The sequence below is a fragment of the Trachypithecus francoisi genome, unplaced genomic scaffold (genome assembly GCF_009764315.1).
Source record: "Trachypithecus francoisi isolate TF-2019V2 unplaced genomic scaffold, Tfra_2.0 Lachesis_group3, whole genome shotgun sequence".
NCBI lineage: Eukaryota > Metazoa > Chordata > Mammalia > Primates > Cercopithecidae > Trachypithecus > Trachypithecus francoisi.
The window spans coordinates 158023110-158040526 of NW_022681468.1; the positions used below are offsets into that span (position 1 = coordinate 158023110).

General features: G+C 44.9%; 1 protein-coding gene across 1 annotated transcript in view; it reads right to left on the reverse strand.

The window, feature by feature from the left end:
* The window catches only part of CHRNA7 (cholinergic receptor nicotinic alpha 7 subunit), a 141965-nt gene that overhangs the window by 13283 nt on the left and 111265 nt on the right, over nt 1-17417 (reverse strand). The window contains exon 5 of the mRNA XM_033190704.1: nt 4143-4222. Coding sequence (XP_033046595.1) covers nt 4143-4222 — 80 coding nt within the window. The remainder of the gene's footprint in view (nt 1-4142; nt 4223-17417) is intronic.

Consider the following 17417-nt stretch of genomic DNA (forward strand, 5'->3'; position numbering starts at 1 on the left):
CACATGATTATTGAGAAATATAATCTAGAATTCTGGTTAAAGCTATAATTTTAACTGATTTAAATTCTAGACCAAGAACAGAACAAGCTGGGCACCGTGTCTCATGCCCATAATCCCAGTGACACAGGACACTGAGGTGGGAGGGTCACTTGAGACTAGTAATTTGAGACCAGACTGGGCAACATAGTGAGACATCTCTAATAAAAAAATTAGCTGGGTGAGGTGGTGCATGTCTGTAGTCCCAGCCAGTCAGGAGGCTAAGGCAGGAGCACTGCTTGAGCCCAGGAGTTTGAGGCTAAAGTGAAGTTAGCTATGATCGAGCCCCTGTACTCCAGCCTGGGGAACACACCTAGAATCTGTCTGTAAGAAAAAAAGTTAAAAAACAAAAAAAACCAGATAAGTTTAAGCTGAAGACACGGTGCTTGAAGGAAGAGTTTCCATTGAAAAGAGCTATTCCAGGCTAGGACAGGTTGGAAGTGGATTTCCCAGAGGGCCATGGGGAGGAAAGCAGAAGAGGCCACTCCAGTTATTGACGCTCATGTGCTCTTCCTGGCCCAGAGGAAGGCTGCATGGCACAAGAAGACAGTCACAGACTCAGTGTCCAGGTGTTCCTGGGGCAGGACTGGCACTCCGCAAATTGCTGCTACTGAGTTACAGAAAGAATGCGTGCAGGAAGGGCCTCCACAGCCTTGCAAAGAAGGGCCCCACCCCACAACCAAGTTGGGAAAAGATACACATTTTGTCCCTGGAGTTCCTTTAAGTATGATTTGCGTCCTTACATGAAATGTTTATAGGAATCTGGAATCATCACAGACAATCCCCCTCCATTAATGGTTGAATCCCCCCAAAACTCACATTGTCTGCCAGTTAGAAAGCTTTGTAACTTCATGAGTCCATTTCTACGAAATGGCCCGAGACAGAGAATTTCTAGAGACAGAAAGCAGATCAGTGGTTGCTGGGAGTAGGAATGGGAGTTAACTGCAAACAAGCAAAAGGGATCTTTGTGGGGTGATGGGAATGTTCTAAAACTAGACTGTGGTAATGGTTGCATAATTCTGTAAATATACTAAAAATTGTTGAATCATGTACTTAAAATGCATGATATGTAAATTCTCTCTCAATAAAGCTGTTAAAAAAATAAACACATGAAATGGGGGGAAAAGTCATGTTATGATCAAGTCTCTATTTCAAAGCTTGAACTCATTTTTTTCTACCCCTAACCCTCTAACTACAGACAGGGCAGCATCCTGGGACTAGTTCTGCATTCCCAGGGAGCAGGCAAGGGGTTTCCAAACCAGGCAGCCCTGGGCCTTTCCTGCCGGTGTAAGGAAGCCCCTCACGGCCACAGGACAGCGTGTCCTGTCCTGACCAGCATCCAGGGACACTGCAGTGGGGACGCAGGCCTGGAGCCCCAGAGGGGGCTGCTGTACTCAGGCAGCTCGAGGCTTGCAGTGCTCCTCCTGCAGCTGAAAATAGCCTCAGCCTTCCAAACAACCTGCAGCAGCATATTCTACACTGGTGACTACCAGAGGCTGTTTTCTAAAATAGCCCTCATAACAGAAAATGCAACGTGCAGGCCTGGTGAGAAAGACCTCGGGAGTGATGGACGGCTCCCCCACTAGCCCCGTCTGCCAGGGTCCTCCTGGTAGGAGGAAATGCCAGGGCTTGCAGGAAAGCGGATGCTTCGAGAAGCCTGAACAGCTGGACTTCTTCAATCTGTTCCAGTATTATTGGGAGGTGTCTACCTACCACTGGCAGGTTCACTCGCTCCTTTGTTCATTCAGGGGTAAATGCTGAGGTGAGCAAAGGCTGACTCTGCCCCCGGAGGCGTCACCTGCTGACAGGGAGGACAGGCAGACAGCAACCCAGCAGGCAGAGCCAGCCTAGCCGCAGCAGTGCGGTGTGAGTGCGGCCGTGTCTACGTGAAGGTGTGAGGTGTGTATTAGTGTGTAGTGTGAGTATCAGAGCACATGAGGTGTGTGAGTGTGGTGTGACACATGTAAATGTGTGAGGCGTGTGTGAGGATGTGTGGTGGGAGATGTATATGTGCATGTGAGTTTAGCCGACGTGTGGTGTGTGTGTGAGTATATGAGTGTATGGGTGTGTGTGATGTGTGTGTGCATGTGAGCATGGGAGTGTGTGTGTGTGGGTGGTGTGTGTGCAGTGACTGCGAGATGTGCATGAGTGTGTGTTGTGTGTGAGTGTATGAGGTATGTGTGTGAAAGTTGTGTGGCATGTGAGTGGTATCAGTAGTGTATCTGGTTTGAATGTGCATGTGTGAGTGGTGTCTGCATGTAAGTGGTGTGTGTTAGTGGTATGTGTGAGTGGTGTGTGGGTGTCTGGTGTGTAAGTGGTGTGTGTTAGTGGTATGTGTGAGTGGTGTGTATGAGGGTGTGTTAGTGGTGTGTGAGTGGTGTGTAAGTGGTGTGTGAGTGGTGTGTATGAGGGTGTGAGTGGTGTGTATGAGGGTGTGTGTGAGTGGTGTGTATGAGGGTGTGAGTGGTGTGTATGAGGGTGTGTGTGAGTGGTGTGTATGAGGGTGTGTGTGAGTGTGTATGAGGGTGTGTGAGTGGTGTGTATGAGGGTGTGTGTTAGTGGTGTGTTAGTGGTATGTGTGTTGGTGTGAGTGGTGTGTGTGTAAGTGGTGTGTGAGTGGTGTGTATGAGGGTGTGTGTGAGTGGTGTGTATGAGGGTGTGAGTGGTGTGTATGAGTGTGAGTGGTGTGTATGAGGGTGTTAGTGTTGTGAGTGGTGTGAGTGGTGTGTGTTAGTGGTGTGAGTGGTTTGTGAGAGTGGTATGTGTGGAGTGGTGAGTGGTGTGTGTGGGTGGTGTATTTGTGTGAGTGGTGTGTGTGTGGGTGGTATGTGTTTGGTGTGTGTGACTGGTGTGTGTGAGTGGTATGTGTGTGTGGTGTTTGTGTGAGTGGCGTGTGTTAGTGGCATATATGTGTGAATGGTGTGTTTATCAGTGGTGTGTGTGTGTTATGTGTGGGTGGTGTGTGGTGTGTGAGTGGTGTGTGTGAGTGGCATATATGTGTGAGTAGTGAGTGTGTGTGAACGGTGTGAGTGGTGTGAGTAGTGTGTGGGTGGTATTTGTGTGAGCAGTGTGTGGGGGTGGTATGTGAGTGGCGTGTGTGAGTGGTGTTAGTGTGTAGTGTGTGTGGGGTGTTTGTGTGAGGAGTGTGTGATTGTTAGTGTGTGTGGACGTGTGTGTGAGTGGTATGTATGAGTGGTGTATGAGTCGTGTGTGAACGGTGTGAGTACTGAGGTGTGAGTGGTTGTAAGTGGTGAGTGGTGTGTGTGGGAATGGTGTGTGAGTGGTTGTGAGTGGTGTGTGTGAGTCATATGTGTGAGTGGTAGTTAGGTGTGGAGGTAATTGCAGGTGGCCTCTGAACAGAAAGTTAAACAGCTGCAGTGTGGGAGATCACCCTGGAATAAACACATTAAAAATCTTCTAAAAGATCAAAAACCCCAGCTTTCATCTCAATATGCTAGTGCGCACTCTGCACGCACCTCCAAGCCATAAACCTATTTCCCTTGCCCTGTGAATCGGACTGAAAAAATGAGCTGGTGAGAAAGAACCAATCCAGGGGGCACTTGGCCTTGGAGGTAGAGAGAGAGGAGAGACACTGCTGGGAAGAAGTCAGTCGCTAGAGAGCTCTCCCTTGAAACCACCAGACCTTGCCTGTAACCTGCATGTGCTCTTCAGCGCACACACTCAGGCTCCCGGAACTGTCACATCTCACCCCCAGCAGCTGGAGTGCTGCACCTGCCAAGACAGTGAGTCCCGCGGGAAGGAGGATGGCGAGCTGGAACGGGGAAGCAGAGCCTGGAGAGGTGGCTTGCAGGCTGGAAGGTGAGGTGGCTACTGCCTAGCAAAGGAGACTTGCTGTACTTGTACATTGGCTTTAAGGCACACATGGCAGAAAATAAGGACATATTGGCAAAGACGGCTTGATTGAGACAAACGAGGATGGACTTCTGGGGGAAGAAAGCACATAGAAGCACAGAAAAGAGAGAGGAAGTGGTGGGAGTGAGCAGAGGCGAAGCAGAGATCTGGTCCCCCACACGGGAGACACCGGCCAGACACCCAAACTCGCTTCAATCTTCTAACTGGAAGAGGACAAAGAAAGTGCAGCTTACCTGGAGGCAGGTACTGGCAATGCCCAGAAGAATTCACCAACACGTTGGTGTGGAATGTGGCGTCAAAGCGCTCATCAGCACTAGAAACAGGAAAAGGACTGCATGAGCCAGTGCCACCAGGCTGTGGATTTCCCAAAGCCCTGGGGTCTGTCTTCGCTGGTGCAGCAGAGTCCTTGAGAGGGGCTCCTGTCTGTCCTCACAACCCCACACCCCGCCTAAGAGCACCACTGGGACTGGGCTGGGAGTTCTTCCCGGAGCACAGCTTGAAAGGGGCCAGTGTCTACCCCCATTCAATTTTCACACTGAACTGTAGTTTTTTTCACAATGTATATAAAATCAAGCTCTTAACCAAAATGAAACCTGTAAACAACTTTGGAGAACATCGGTAGATGTGACATTTTCATGATATCTAGAAAAACAGAGGGTGGGTGAGGCATGCTGCCACCCTGTGAGCCTCATGGGGCAGGGTTTTCACTCGCTGTGTCCAAAGCTCTAGTGCCAGCCTCTTGAAGGGGGCCCACACTTGGTTCATGCTTCACATACATATCTTTTTTTTTTTTTTTTTTTTTTTTTTTGAGACAGAGTCTCACTGTGTCGCCCAGGCTGGAGTGCAGTGGCACGATCTCAGCTCACTGCAAGCTCCGCCTCCTGGGTTCATGCCATCCTCCTGCCTCAGCCTCCCGAGTAGCTGGGACTACAGGTGCACACCGCCACGCCCAGCTAATTTTTTGTATTTTTAGTAGAGATGTGGTTTCACCGTGTTAGCCAGGATGGTCTCGATCTCCTGACCTTGTGATCTGCCCGCCTTGGCTTCCCAAAGTGCTGGGATTACAGGTGTGAGCCACCGCGCCTGGCCCACATATATATCTTGAATGACTGAACTGCAGTTGCAGGAGGGAGCTGGGTACCACAACCCTACAGGGCTTCCAGCTCCAGTTAGTGATGAAAAGAAGGAGAGTGGGGGAAGACAATAGAAGTGCGAGTTTTAGATGGATGCACCTCTGCGCCTCTCCGTCCCCTGTTCCAGCCTCCTGCAGCCAGGAGTTAACAACTGGGATCAAGGACAGACACACACATAGCAGCAACAGCAATTACACCAACAGCCTGTACTAGCCTTGTCTTCTTTTTTTTTTTTTTTTTTTTTTTTTGTATTTTTAGTAGAGACGGGGTTTCACTGTGTTAGCCAGGATGGTCTCGATCTCCTGACCTCGTGATCCACCCGTCTCGGCCTCCCAAAGTGCTGGGATTACAGGCTTGAGCCACCGCGCCCGGCCGCCTTGTCTTCTTATATTTTCTGGATTCTGATGTGTTGACATCTGGGGCTTTGCTGACTCTGGAGGGCTCCTGGAGAGATAGTAAACAACTCCGGCCTTTCAAACACAAATCAATCAATCTAGAATCCATACACCCACCCAAACACATCCTTTATCAGGCTGTCGCACTGGGGTTGACACCAGTCCTGCTCTCATCACTGCAGGACCAGGTAACACCTAACCAGGAAGAGTCCCTATGCCCCAGGGCCTACTGCAATCATTCTAAGGAATCCTAAGCCTAAGCCTAAGCCTAAGCCTGCGTGCCCTGCTCCTCCCTCCCTTCCTGCAGAAGCCACAATGAAGCAAGGCCCTTGCTCAGGTTTCCCGTGCCTCCCTGTGTCCCTGCAGGTGCTGTGCTGTGCTTCCTTTTTTTTTTTTTTTTTGAGATGGAGTCTCGCTCTGTTGCTCAGGCTGCAGTGCAGTGGTGCGATCTCGCCTCATGGCAACCTCTGCCTCCCGGGTTCAAGCAGTTCTCCTGCCTCAGCCTCCTGAGTAGCTGGGATCACAGGTGTGTGCCACCACTCCCGGCTAATTTTTGTACTTTCGGTAGAGACAAGGTTTCACCATGTTGGTTAGGCTGGTCTTGAACTCCTGGCCTCGTGATCCACCGCCCCCCCCGACTCCCCTTAGCCTCCCAAAGTGCTGGGATTACAGGCATGAGCCACCGCGCCTAGCCTGTGCTTCTGCTTCTAAGGAACTGTGAGTAAAACTGTTTTCCTTCAGGACAGTCACTTCTGTGTCTGAATGTCTCACTATGCCTGATTAAAATCAACCCTGGGTACCCTTAAAACACAGCCCTACTGGTAAAGAAAAATACACCACCTCAAAAACACACACACACACACAGGCAGCCGGTCAAAGTATCAGCACCCCAGAGTAAAGTTCCCCGCATTTTGGCCACCATGGCCCCTGCAGGAGCTGCTCATGACTACGGAGCTTCAGGTAGCCTCTCCCATGTCTGAGATTCCCCCAAGGGGACACTCAGAATCACAGACACCCGAGGACAGTCTTCAGCATGCGACACACACGGAGGATACACACCAAAAAAGATCCAAGAAGAATGAGTCAACGAAAAGAAGGAAAAATCACTTCTTAAAAAAGTAATGTCCTCACAAAATTCAAGAGGATATAGCCATTAGAAAAACAGCAAAATGGAAATTAAAGGTATGATTTATGAAATAACTTTTTCCGAGTGGGTGGGAGGTTTGGATGACAGAAATCACAGAGATCAAATGTAACACAGAAAGAAGACGGCACAGAGGACAAGGCCAGGGGAACTCGCCTCACTCGCAGAAGCTCCGTCAGGGAGAGTGGGAGGGAGAAAATTACTCAAGAAATAACATGAAGACACTTCTCACAGCAGGAAAACCACCCAAGCATGAAGGCAGAGACAGGGGTTTCCAAGAACACTAAGGCCTTGAAGAGCTTGTTCCCAACATATATTTCCTTGGTCAGCTTTGGAACAATGAGAGTGAAAACTGAGAAAGAAGAAATACACTTTTAGACTAAACCTGGAGATCAATAAAAGAGATTTAGAGGATGACTTGAGCAGGAGACCTAGAAAAAGGTGGGTCCAAATCGTGGCAAGATGTTAAGGTAGTGAGGACAGAATCAAATGGGTTCAGAGCAAGACAGAGGAGAGATAATGAGCTGGAAAAACATCATGGACTTGATTGAGGACACAGTTTAAAAAATTCTTGTAATAAGAAAAAAGGCAACTGGAAACTAGGAAAAGATTAATAACTGTACAAGGAAGCCATGATTTGAATATGAAACAAGAAAAACGTGATGAAGTTTAAGGGAAGGAAGAAAGGGGGAGAATTAGGGAACTGGGGAAAGTGAGAGAAAGGAGGGAGGGAGAGAGAGAAGGCAGGAGCCAAGCTGTCACGAAAGGACACATCCCCCTCTTACTTCCAAACACACATAGGGAAAGAGACAGGAGGAGGTAGGATCAAGATGTAAATATTCTTTGCTCGACCATTGTCTGTATCTGACTGTTAATGAGTCACATTATAAACAGTGATTGGGCACAAAATAGCTGAAAATGTGGACCTGCACAACCTCACTCTGGATTGTATCACGATCTTCAAGCTAGATTCTCTGGAGTCCTGAGATCCTACAGAGGCGCCTCAAGGTTTCTGAAAATATTCACCTCCAATATTTTAGTGCCTTTGCATTTGAAAATGGTAATAAAAGTCACACATTCAAATGACTATTAACAAAATCTTAACTCTTAGAGACTACCATTGTGTTAATTTATGTGTCCTGTTTAACTCCTTTTTGCATGGAAGTTAAACTAAAGCCTCTCTGGCCATGAATGTGCACGCATTTGAATCTCTTATAAAGGAGTCACCAAATGAGATTTCAGCTTTGCATTGCTCTTTTAAAAAATTAAAGTCTGTGCTTCCAATTACATGGCATCTAAGCCGTAGCAGAAGTGGGATGCGTTCCCCCATCAATCACCCTGGGTACCAGCAAAACAGAAAGCATGGTCTACAGGCTGGGTCCATGCCTGTAATATTAGCACTTTGTAAGGCCCAGAGGGGAGGATCATTTGAAGCCAGGAGTTTGGGACCAGCCTGGGCAACAAAGCAAGACCCCATCTCTACAAAAACAAAACATAAACAAAATTAATCAGTGCAGTGACATGAGCTTATAGTTTCAGCTACTCAGGAGGCTGAGGCAGGAAGATTAGTTGAGCCCAGGAGTTTCAGGCTGCAAAGAGCTATGTCTGCATCTCTGCACTCCAGTCTAGGAGACAGAGTGAGACCCTGTCTCTAATAAAGTAAAATAAAAACATAAATAAATATTTTTGAAATAAAAATACATTAAAAGTTAAGAATAGTGTGGTTTGATGCATATTATGGGGAACAAAGTTTTGCTTATTTTAAGCTTAGGATTCTTCGTGTCTGATTTTCATATTTATAATCAAGACTAAGCATCTGTTAGATCAGTGATTCAACTCTGAAAAAAAAAAAGTTCCTACAAGCCTTTCTTTCAAGCATTTGGATCAATGTAATTGAGACTCTCGAGATCACAAGGCAAATAGGTAAAAACAAGATTTAAAAAACTGTTGCTATTAGCAACAGCTTACCTGTGACTCAGTGATTTGTGACTCAGTGATTTCTGAATGTTGTTCATCCAAACAGAATATTGAGCTACATGAAATTGTAACACATAAATGTTATCAAAATCCAAATCTTAATACCCATGATGGTAGTTTTACGCTTCTTTCCCCTAGGCAAACTGATTTTATAAGTACACAGTATAAAAGTAAACTCTTGTAATGGATTTGTGCTAATACTACTTTCTCTGTTCTGAACATTAGGAGTGGAGATAAGATGGGTTTGAAGAAGGGCCCTATTGCTGAAAATTGAGTTCAAAAACAGCGATCTGAGGTGGGAAATGAAGAACCTCAGAAATGTGAGTGGCCAGAACCCCTACAAGGACCTCAGTGGCCACAACACTGGCACAGCTTCCCCGGGGATGCCTGGTGGGTGCCAGCCAACAGTGACCCCATCACCGGTGCAGGGCAGCCCTGTGCTGGCAAACATCCATAACCGTGGAAAGAGGGGTGGGGCTGCAGGGTTTCATTTGTCTCCTTGCTCCTCTTCTGTGTATATTTAAACTGTTCTGTATTAAATAGTCTGAAAATGGTCAAATATATTCTTTTTTTCGACTACTGGAAGACACAGTACATCCGCGATTTGTGAGGATGCTGGCCTGTGGCCTCTCCGTCCGAGCAGGAGCTGCCTTTATCTGGCTGCCTTTGTCCTCCCACAGCCAGCAATGACTGGGGCTCACTCTTGCTGTGAGGAGAGCTCTGAGCCGTACCCCCACCATGGAGGCGACGACTGGGGCAAATTTAACTCAAACATGTAGGATGCAAGCTACATGTCCTTCGCGGGGGGAGGAGGAGGAGAGGTGTCTGCATAGGATCTAAAGGATAGGCAGAGCTCCCAAAGATGGAAACGGATGTGGACAGGCGCCTGGCAGAGGGCATGGTGGGATCACACATTTGGAGATAAACCAGATCGAAGGAGGCTCCAGGATCATGGTGTTTGCTTGCACCATGTTGCCCTAAGCAGTGAAGCTGAAAGAGGGCTTGGAGCAAACCACTGCTTGGCCCCCCAGGCAGGACTCAGGAGCCTAATCCTTATGGGATTCCAAGCTGTGCTTTCAGACATCAATGGCAGTATAGGCAGGGGGAGCCCATGGGGCACAGGTGAACCCTGTGGGTCTGAGATCACACCTTTCCTTCCTCAACATGCCCTGGAGTCCTCACACACTGGTGCCTGGTCTCATCCCTGCAGAGCTGCTGGCCCTGGAACAAGAGCCCTCTGATCCTAGGCTCAGTCTCCTGCCTCAGTCAACTCTGTAGCATTGACCTCTACTGCTGAGCACGGGAGGCCTCAACCCTAAGCTGGAAAAGAAGGGAGCGACTGTGCCTCCACAGAGAAGGAACCTTGAGAGAAAAAGCCAAGGGCCCAGCCGTCAAAGAAGCCCAGCAAGACCAACTCCCAATAGGGCATGTGTTCACCAGAATGAGCCTCTGCATTCAGGTAAAGATGAAGAATAATAAAATAACAAGAATAAGAAGAAATCCAGGCACTCTGTCCTGCTGCAAAGAAAATGCTATGCATGGGTTCAGGATGACCCTAAATAGTCAGGTCTCATGTGAAATCGATCCTATTCCCTCTGAGTTCTCAGCAACCTTGAAAGACTGAGAGAGAGAAGGGCAGGAGAGATGAAGATGAAATCTATTCAAAAAGGAAGGGAGGATGAAGGATGATGCTCATCTATCTGATCTAAGGTGTCATTTACTTTAAATCTCTCAAGAAAGGGGAAAAAGTTGCCAATTCCCCAATTCCATGTGAAGAGACCATTGACAGAAGCAATACCCAGATTGCAGAGGGAAAGTACGGCTGTTGAGAATGGGTGAATTTTCTGCATAGAAGACAGAGGGAGAGACACACTCTGTCCTAAATCTTTTGATTTAGTTCTATATTTTATTCTAAAATGTTGAGGGTCTGCAACCAGCAATGTGGCCCGTCATAGTGCATGACCAAAAAAGTCTTGAGTAGAATCCAACTTTTATGGTCATTTCTACCTGCCAGAGATTCCAGGAAGCAGAATTCTGAGGTACCAGAAGGCGGCTTCCAGAAAAATGCATTCAAGAATATTTCCTTTTATTAAAAAGAAAATATTTACTTGTTTATGTTATTTGTACTTGTTTATTTATTTATTTTGAGACAGGGTCATGCTCTGTCGCCCAGGCTGGAGTGCAGGGGTGCGATCATGGCTCACTGGAGCCTCAAACTCTTGGGCTCAAGCCATCCTCCTGCTCAGTCTCCTGGTAGCTGGGACTGCAGGCACATGCTACCTTTTCATATTTTGATTTTTATTTTAGATTCAGGATGTACGTGTACAGGTTTGTCACATGGATATATCACATGTGATGCTGAGGTTTAGGGTATAATTGATTCCATTACCCAGGCAGTGAGAAGAGTATCCAACAGTTTTTCAATCCTGGCCCCCTTCTCCTTTCCTCCCATGGTAGTCTCCAGTGTCTGTTGTTGCCATCTTTATGTCACGAGTACCCAGTGTTTAGCTCCCACCCAGGAATCTTTTCTTTACCTACTAGTTTGCATATTAAATTCAACGTAACATGGGATATTATAACAACCAGATATGGCAAAAGATGGATTACAACAATGCTATAAATAACATGGGATAAGATTAACACAGCAGATATCCAGTTTCTGGACTCCCTAGTTTTGTTCCTTGGGTTACATGTCTATCCCTGACCTGGCAAAACATCATCTTAATCCTTACAGCATTATGAAAGTGTTGCATTTGGCATAGAAAGTCCCTCAACTTGGTTCTTTTTCTTTAAAATTGTCTTACTTTACTATTCTTGCTCTTACTGACCCCTTGCTCATCATTGTAAATTTTAAATGTACTTGTACAGTCTCATGAAGTCCTTGCTGAGACTTTAGTTGGAATCACATTAAATTTAGTTAGAATCACATTAATCACATTCAATTTATTTTGGAGTTTTCCCAGGCATAATGTGATACAACTCAACATTTATGTTGTTCTTTCTTAAATTTATTTTTTGGTACTCGTTAACACCTGCAGATATTGAAAATAAAATTTGTGAAATTACATTTTCTAACTGTCTATTGTAGGAAGATAGAAACCCATTTGGTACTTTGATAGATCTTGTTTTGTATCAGATATATTTTTTCTAGACAGTCTCTAGGGATTTTCTATGTAAAAAGACATGATATGGCCTATAAATGATGATAACAGGTTTATTCCTTTCTTATTCATATTTTATTATTTTACTGGTATTACTATTGAAATTCATATAGTCACTAAGATATTTTTAAAGAGTGATGACACTGATATGCTTATTTTATTCTACATTTAGAAACTTCTGTTTCAGCATTGAGACCTGATGTCAAGTTAGGAGAAACTTCTTCCAATTACAAATGGGTTTTAAATAACATCAACTGATTTTTCTCCAACTTATCAGAATGATCATTTATTTTTTTCTGCCTCATTCTTTTAATAGAATGAATTATATTAATGGACTTTTTGAAAGTTAAACAAAGTGTCCACTCCTAATAGAAGCCTACACTTGTTAGGATTTATTTTTAAACTATTGCTAGATTTTGGTATGCTGATATTTCAGTTAAGACTTATAGATAGGGGTTGCTACGAAGACAGCTGAATAGGAAGAGCTCCGGTCTGCAGCTCCCAGTGAGATTGATGCAGAAGATGGGTGATTTCTGCATTTCCAACTGAGGTACCTGGTTCATCTCACGGGGACTGGTTGGACAGTGGGTGCAGCCCACAGAGGGTGAGCCGAAGCAGGGTGGGGTGTCGCCTCACCCAGGAAGAGCAAGGGGTCAGGGGATTTCCCTTTCCTAGCCAAGGGAAGCTGTAACAGACTGTACCTGGAAAAACAGTACACTCCCACCCAGATACTGCACTTTTTGACAGTCTTAGCAACCAGCAGACCAGGAGATTCCCTCCCGTGCCTGGCCCGGTGGGTCCCACACCCACAGAGCCTTGCTCACTGCTAGCGCAGCAGTCTGTGATCCATCCGCAAGGCTACAGCCTGGTGGGAGGGAGGGGTGTCCGCCACTGCTGAGGCTTGATTAGGTAAACAAAGCGGCTGGGAAGCTCGAACTGGGTGGAGCCCACTGCAGCTCAGCAAGGCCTACTGCCTCTATGGACTCCACCTCCGTGGGCAGGGCATGGCTGAACAAAAGGCAGCAAACTTCTGCAGACTTAAATGTCTCTGTCTGACACCTCTGAAGAGAGCTGTGGTTCTCCCAGCATGGCATTTGAGCTCTGAGAATGGACAGACTGGCTCCTCAAGTGGGTCCCTGAACCCTGTATAGCCTGACTGGGAGACATCTCCCAGTAGGGGCCAACAGACACCTCATACAGGCAGGTGCCCCTCTTGGACGAAGCTTCAAGAGGAAGGATCAGGCAGCAATATTTGCTGTTCTGCAGTCTCTGCTGGTGATACCTAGGCAAACAGGGTCTGGAGTGGACCTCCAGCAAACTCCAACAGACCTGGAGCTAAGGGGCCTTACTCTTAAAAGGAAAACTAACAAACAGAAAGGAATAGCATCAACATCAACAAAAGGGACATCTACACCAAAACCCCATCTGTAGGTCACCAACATCAAAAACCAAAGGTAGATAAAACCACAAAGATGAGGAGAAACCAGAGCAGAAAAGCCGAAAATTCCAAAACCAGAGCTCCTCTTCTCCTCCAAAGGATTGTAGCTCCTCACCAGCAATGGAACAAAACTGGATGGAGAATGACTTTGACGAGTTGACAGAAGTAGGCTTCAGAAGGTCAGTAATAACAAACTTATCTGAGCTAAAGGAGTATATTTGAACCCATCACAAGGAAGCTAAAAACCTTGAAAAAAAGGTTAGATGAATGGCTAAACTAGAACAGTGTAGAGAAGACCTGAAATGACCTGATGGAGCTGAAAACTACAGTATGAGATCTTCATGACACATGCACAAGCTTCAATAGCCGATTTGATCAAGTGGAAGAAAGGATATCAGTGTTTGAAGATCAAATTAATGAAATAAAGTGAGAAGGCAAGATGAGAGAAAAAAGAGTAAAATGAAATGAACAGAGCCTCCAAGAAACACGGGACTATGTGAAAAGGCCAAATCTATGTTTGATTGGTGTACCTGAAAGTGATAGGGAGAATGGAACCAAGTTGGAAAACACCCTTCAGGATTTTACCCAGGAGAACTTCCCCAATTTAGCAAGGCAGGTCAACATTCAAATTCAGGAAATACAGAGAACACCACAACAATACTCCTCGAGAAGAGGAATCCCAAGACACATAATGGTCAGATTCACCAAGGCTGAAATGAAGGGAAAAAATGTTAATGGCAGCCAGAGAGAAAAGTCAGATTACCCACAAAGGTAAGCCCATCAGATCTCTTGGCAGAAATCCTATAAGCCAGAAGAGGGTGGGGGCCAATGTTCAACATTCTTAAAGAATTTTCATATCTAGCCAAACTAAGCTTCATAAGTGAAGGAGAAATAAAATCCTTTACAGACAAGCAAATGCTTAGAGATTTTGTCACCACCAGGCCTGCCTTACAAGAGCTCCTGAAGGAAGCACTAAACATGGAAAGGAACAACTGGTACCAACCACTGCAAAAACAGGCCAAATGGTAAAGACCATCGATTCTATGAAGAAACTGCATCAATTAACATGCAAAATAACCAGCTAACATCATAATGACAGGATCAAATTCACACATAACAATATTAACCTTAAACGCAAATGGGCTAAATGCTCCCTCCAATTAAAAGACACAGACTGGAATATTGGATAACGAGTCAAGACCCATCAGTGTGCTATATTCAGGAGACCCATCTCACATGCAGAGACATACATAGGCTCAAAATAAAGGGATCGAGGAAGATCTACCAAGCAAATGGAAAGCAAAAGAAAAGCAGGGGTTGTAATCCTAGTCTCTGTTAAACAGACTTTAAACCAACAAAGATCAAAAGAGACAAAGAAGGCCATTATATAATGGTAAAGGGATCAATTCAACAAGAACTAACTATCCTAAATATATATGCACCCAATACAGGAGCACCCAGATTAATAAAGGAAGTCCTTAGAGACCTAAAAAGAGACTTAGACTCCCACACAATAGTAATGGGAGCCTTTAACACCCCACTGTCAATATTAGATCAACGAGACAGAAGGTTAATAAGAATACACAGGATTTGAACTCAGCTCTGCACCAAGTGAACCTAATATGCATCTACAAAACTCTCCACCCCAAATCAACAGAATATACATTCTTCTCAGCACCACATTGCACTTATTCTAAAACTGACCACATAATTGGAAGTAAAACGCTCCTCAGCAAATGTAAAAGAACTGAAATCATAACAAACTGTCTGTTAGACCACAGTGCAATCAAATTAGAACTCGGGATTAAGAAACTCACTCAAGGCCGGACTTGGTGGCTCAAGCCTGTAATCCCAGCACTTTGGGAGGTCGAGGCGGGCTGATCACAAGGTCAGGAGATTGAGACCAGCCTGGCTAACACGGTGAAACCCCATCTCTACTAAAAATACAAAAAACTAGCCGGGCGTGGTGGTGGGCGCCTGTAGTCCCAGCTACTCCGGAGGCTGAGGCAGGAGAATGACATGAATCCAGAATGAATCTAGGAGGCAGAGCTTGCAGCGAGCCGAGATCACACTACTGCACTCCAGCCTGGGTGATGGAGCGAGACTCCGTCCAAAAAAAACTCACTCAAAACTGCACAACTACATGGCAACTGAACAATGGGCTCCTGAATGAGTACTGGGTAAATAACGAAATGAAGGCAGAAATAAAGATGTTCTTTGACACCAATGAGAACAAAGTCACAACATACCAGAATCTCTGGGACACATTTAAAGCAGTGTGTAGAGGGAAATTTATAGCACTAAATGCCCACAGGAGAAAGCTAGAAAGATCTAAAATCGACACCCTAATATCACAATTAAAAGAACTAGAGAAGCAAAAGCAAACACATTCAAAAGCTAGCTGAAGGCAAGAAATAACTAATATCAGAGCAGAACTGAAGGAGATAGAGACACAAAAAACCCTTCAAAAAAATCAATGAATCTATGAGCTGATTTTTTTGAAAAGATCAACAAAATTGACAGACCGCTAGCAAGACTAATAAAGAAGAGAAGAGAGAAGAATCAAATAGACGCAATAAAAAATGATAAAGGGGATATCAACACTGATCCCACAGAAATACAAAATACTGTCAGAGAATACTATAAACACTTCTATGCAAATAAACTAGAAAATCTAGAAGAAATGAATAAATTCCTGGACTCATACACCCTTCCAAGACTAAACCAGGAAGAAGTTAAATCTCTGAATAGACCAACAACAGGTTCTGAAATTGAGGCAATAATTAATAGCCTACCAACCCAAAAAAGTCCAGGACCAGACAAATTCACAGCCGAATTCTGCCAGAGGTACAAAGAGGAGCCGGTACCATTCTTTCTGAAAATATTCCAATCAATAGAAAAAGAGGAAATCCTCTCTAACTCATTTTATTAGGCCAACATCATCCTGATACCAAAGCCTGGCAGAGACGCAACAAAAAAAGAAAATTTTAGACCAATATCCCTGATGAACATCGATGTGGAAATCCTCAATAAAATACTGGCAAACCGAATCCAGCAGCACATCAAAAAGCTTATCCACCACAATCAAGTGGGCTTCATCCCTGGGATGCAGGGTTGGTTCAACATATGCAAATCAACAAATGTAATCCGTCACATAAACAGAACCAACGACAAAAACCACATGATTATCTCAACAGATGCAGAAAATGCCTTCGACAAAATTCAACAGCCCTTCGTGCTAAAACCTCTCAATAAACTAGGTATTGATGGAATGTATCTCAAAATAATAAGAGCTATTTATGACAAACCCAAAGCCAATATCACACTGAATGGGCAAAAACTGGAATCATGTCCTTTGAAAACTGGCACAAGACAGGGATGCCCTCTCTCACCACTCCTATTCAACATAGTGTTGGAAGTTCTGGCCAGGGCAATCAGGCAAGAGAAAGAAACAAAGGGTATTCAAATAGGAAAAGAGGAAGTCAAATTGTCTCTGTTAGGAGATAACATGATTATATATTTAGAAAACCCCATCATCTCAGCCCCAAATCTCCTTAAGCTGATAAGCAACTTCAGCAAAGTCTCAGGATACAAAATCAATGTGCAAAAATCACAAGCATTCCTATACACCAATAACAGACAACAGAGAGCCAAATCATGAGTGAACTCCCATCCACAATTGCTACAAAGATTAAAAAAATACCTAGGAATCCAACTTACAAGGGATGTGAAGGACCTCTTCAAGGAGAACTACAAACCAGTGCTCAATGAAATAAAAGAGGACACAAACAAATGGAAGAATATTCCATGCTCATGGATAGGAAGAATCAGTATTGTGAAAATGGCCATACTGCTCAAGGTAATTTATAGATTCAGTGCCATCCCCATCAAGTTACCAATGACTTTCTTCACAGAACTGGAAAAAAACTACTTTAAACTTCATATGGAAACAAAAAAGAGCCCGCATTGCCAAGACAATCCTAAACAAAGCTGGAGGCATTACACTACCTGACTTCATACTACACTACAAGGCTACAGTAACCAAAACAGCATGGTAGGGGTTCCACAACAGATATATAGACCCATGGAAGAGAACAGAGGCCTCAGAAATAACACCAGCCATGTACAACCATCTGATCTCTGACAAACCGGAAAAAAACAAGAAATGGGAAAGGATTTCCTATTTAATAAATGGTGCTGGGAAAACTGTCTAGCCATATGTAGAAAGCTGAAACTGGATACCTTCCTTACACCTTATAT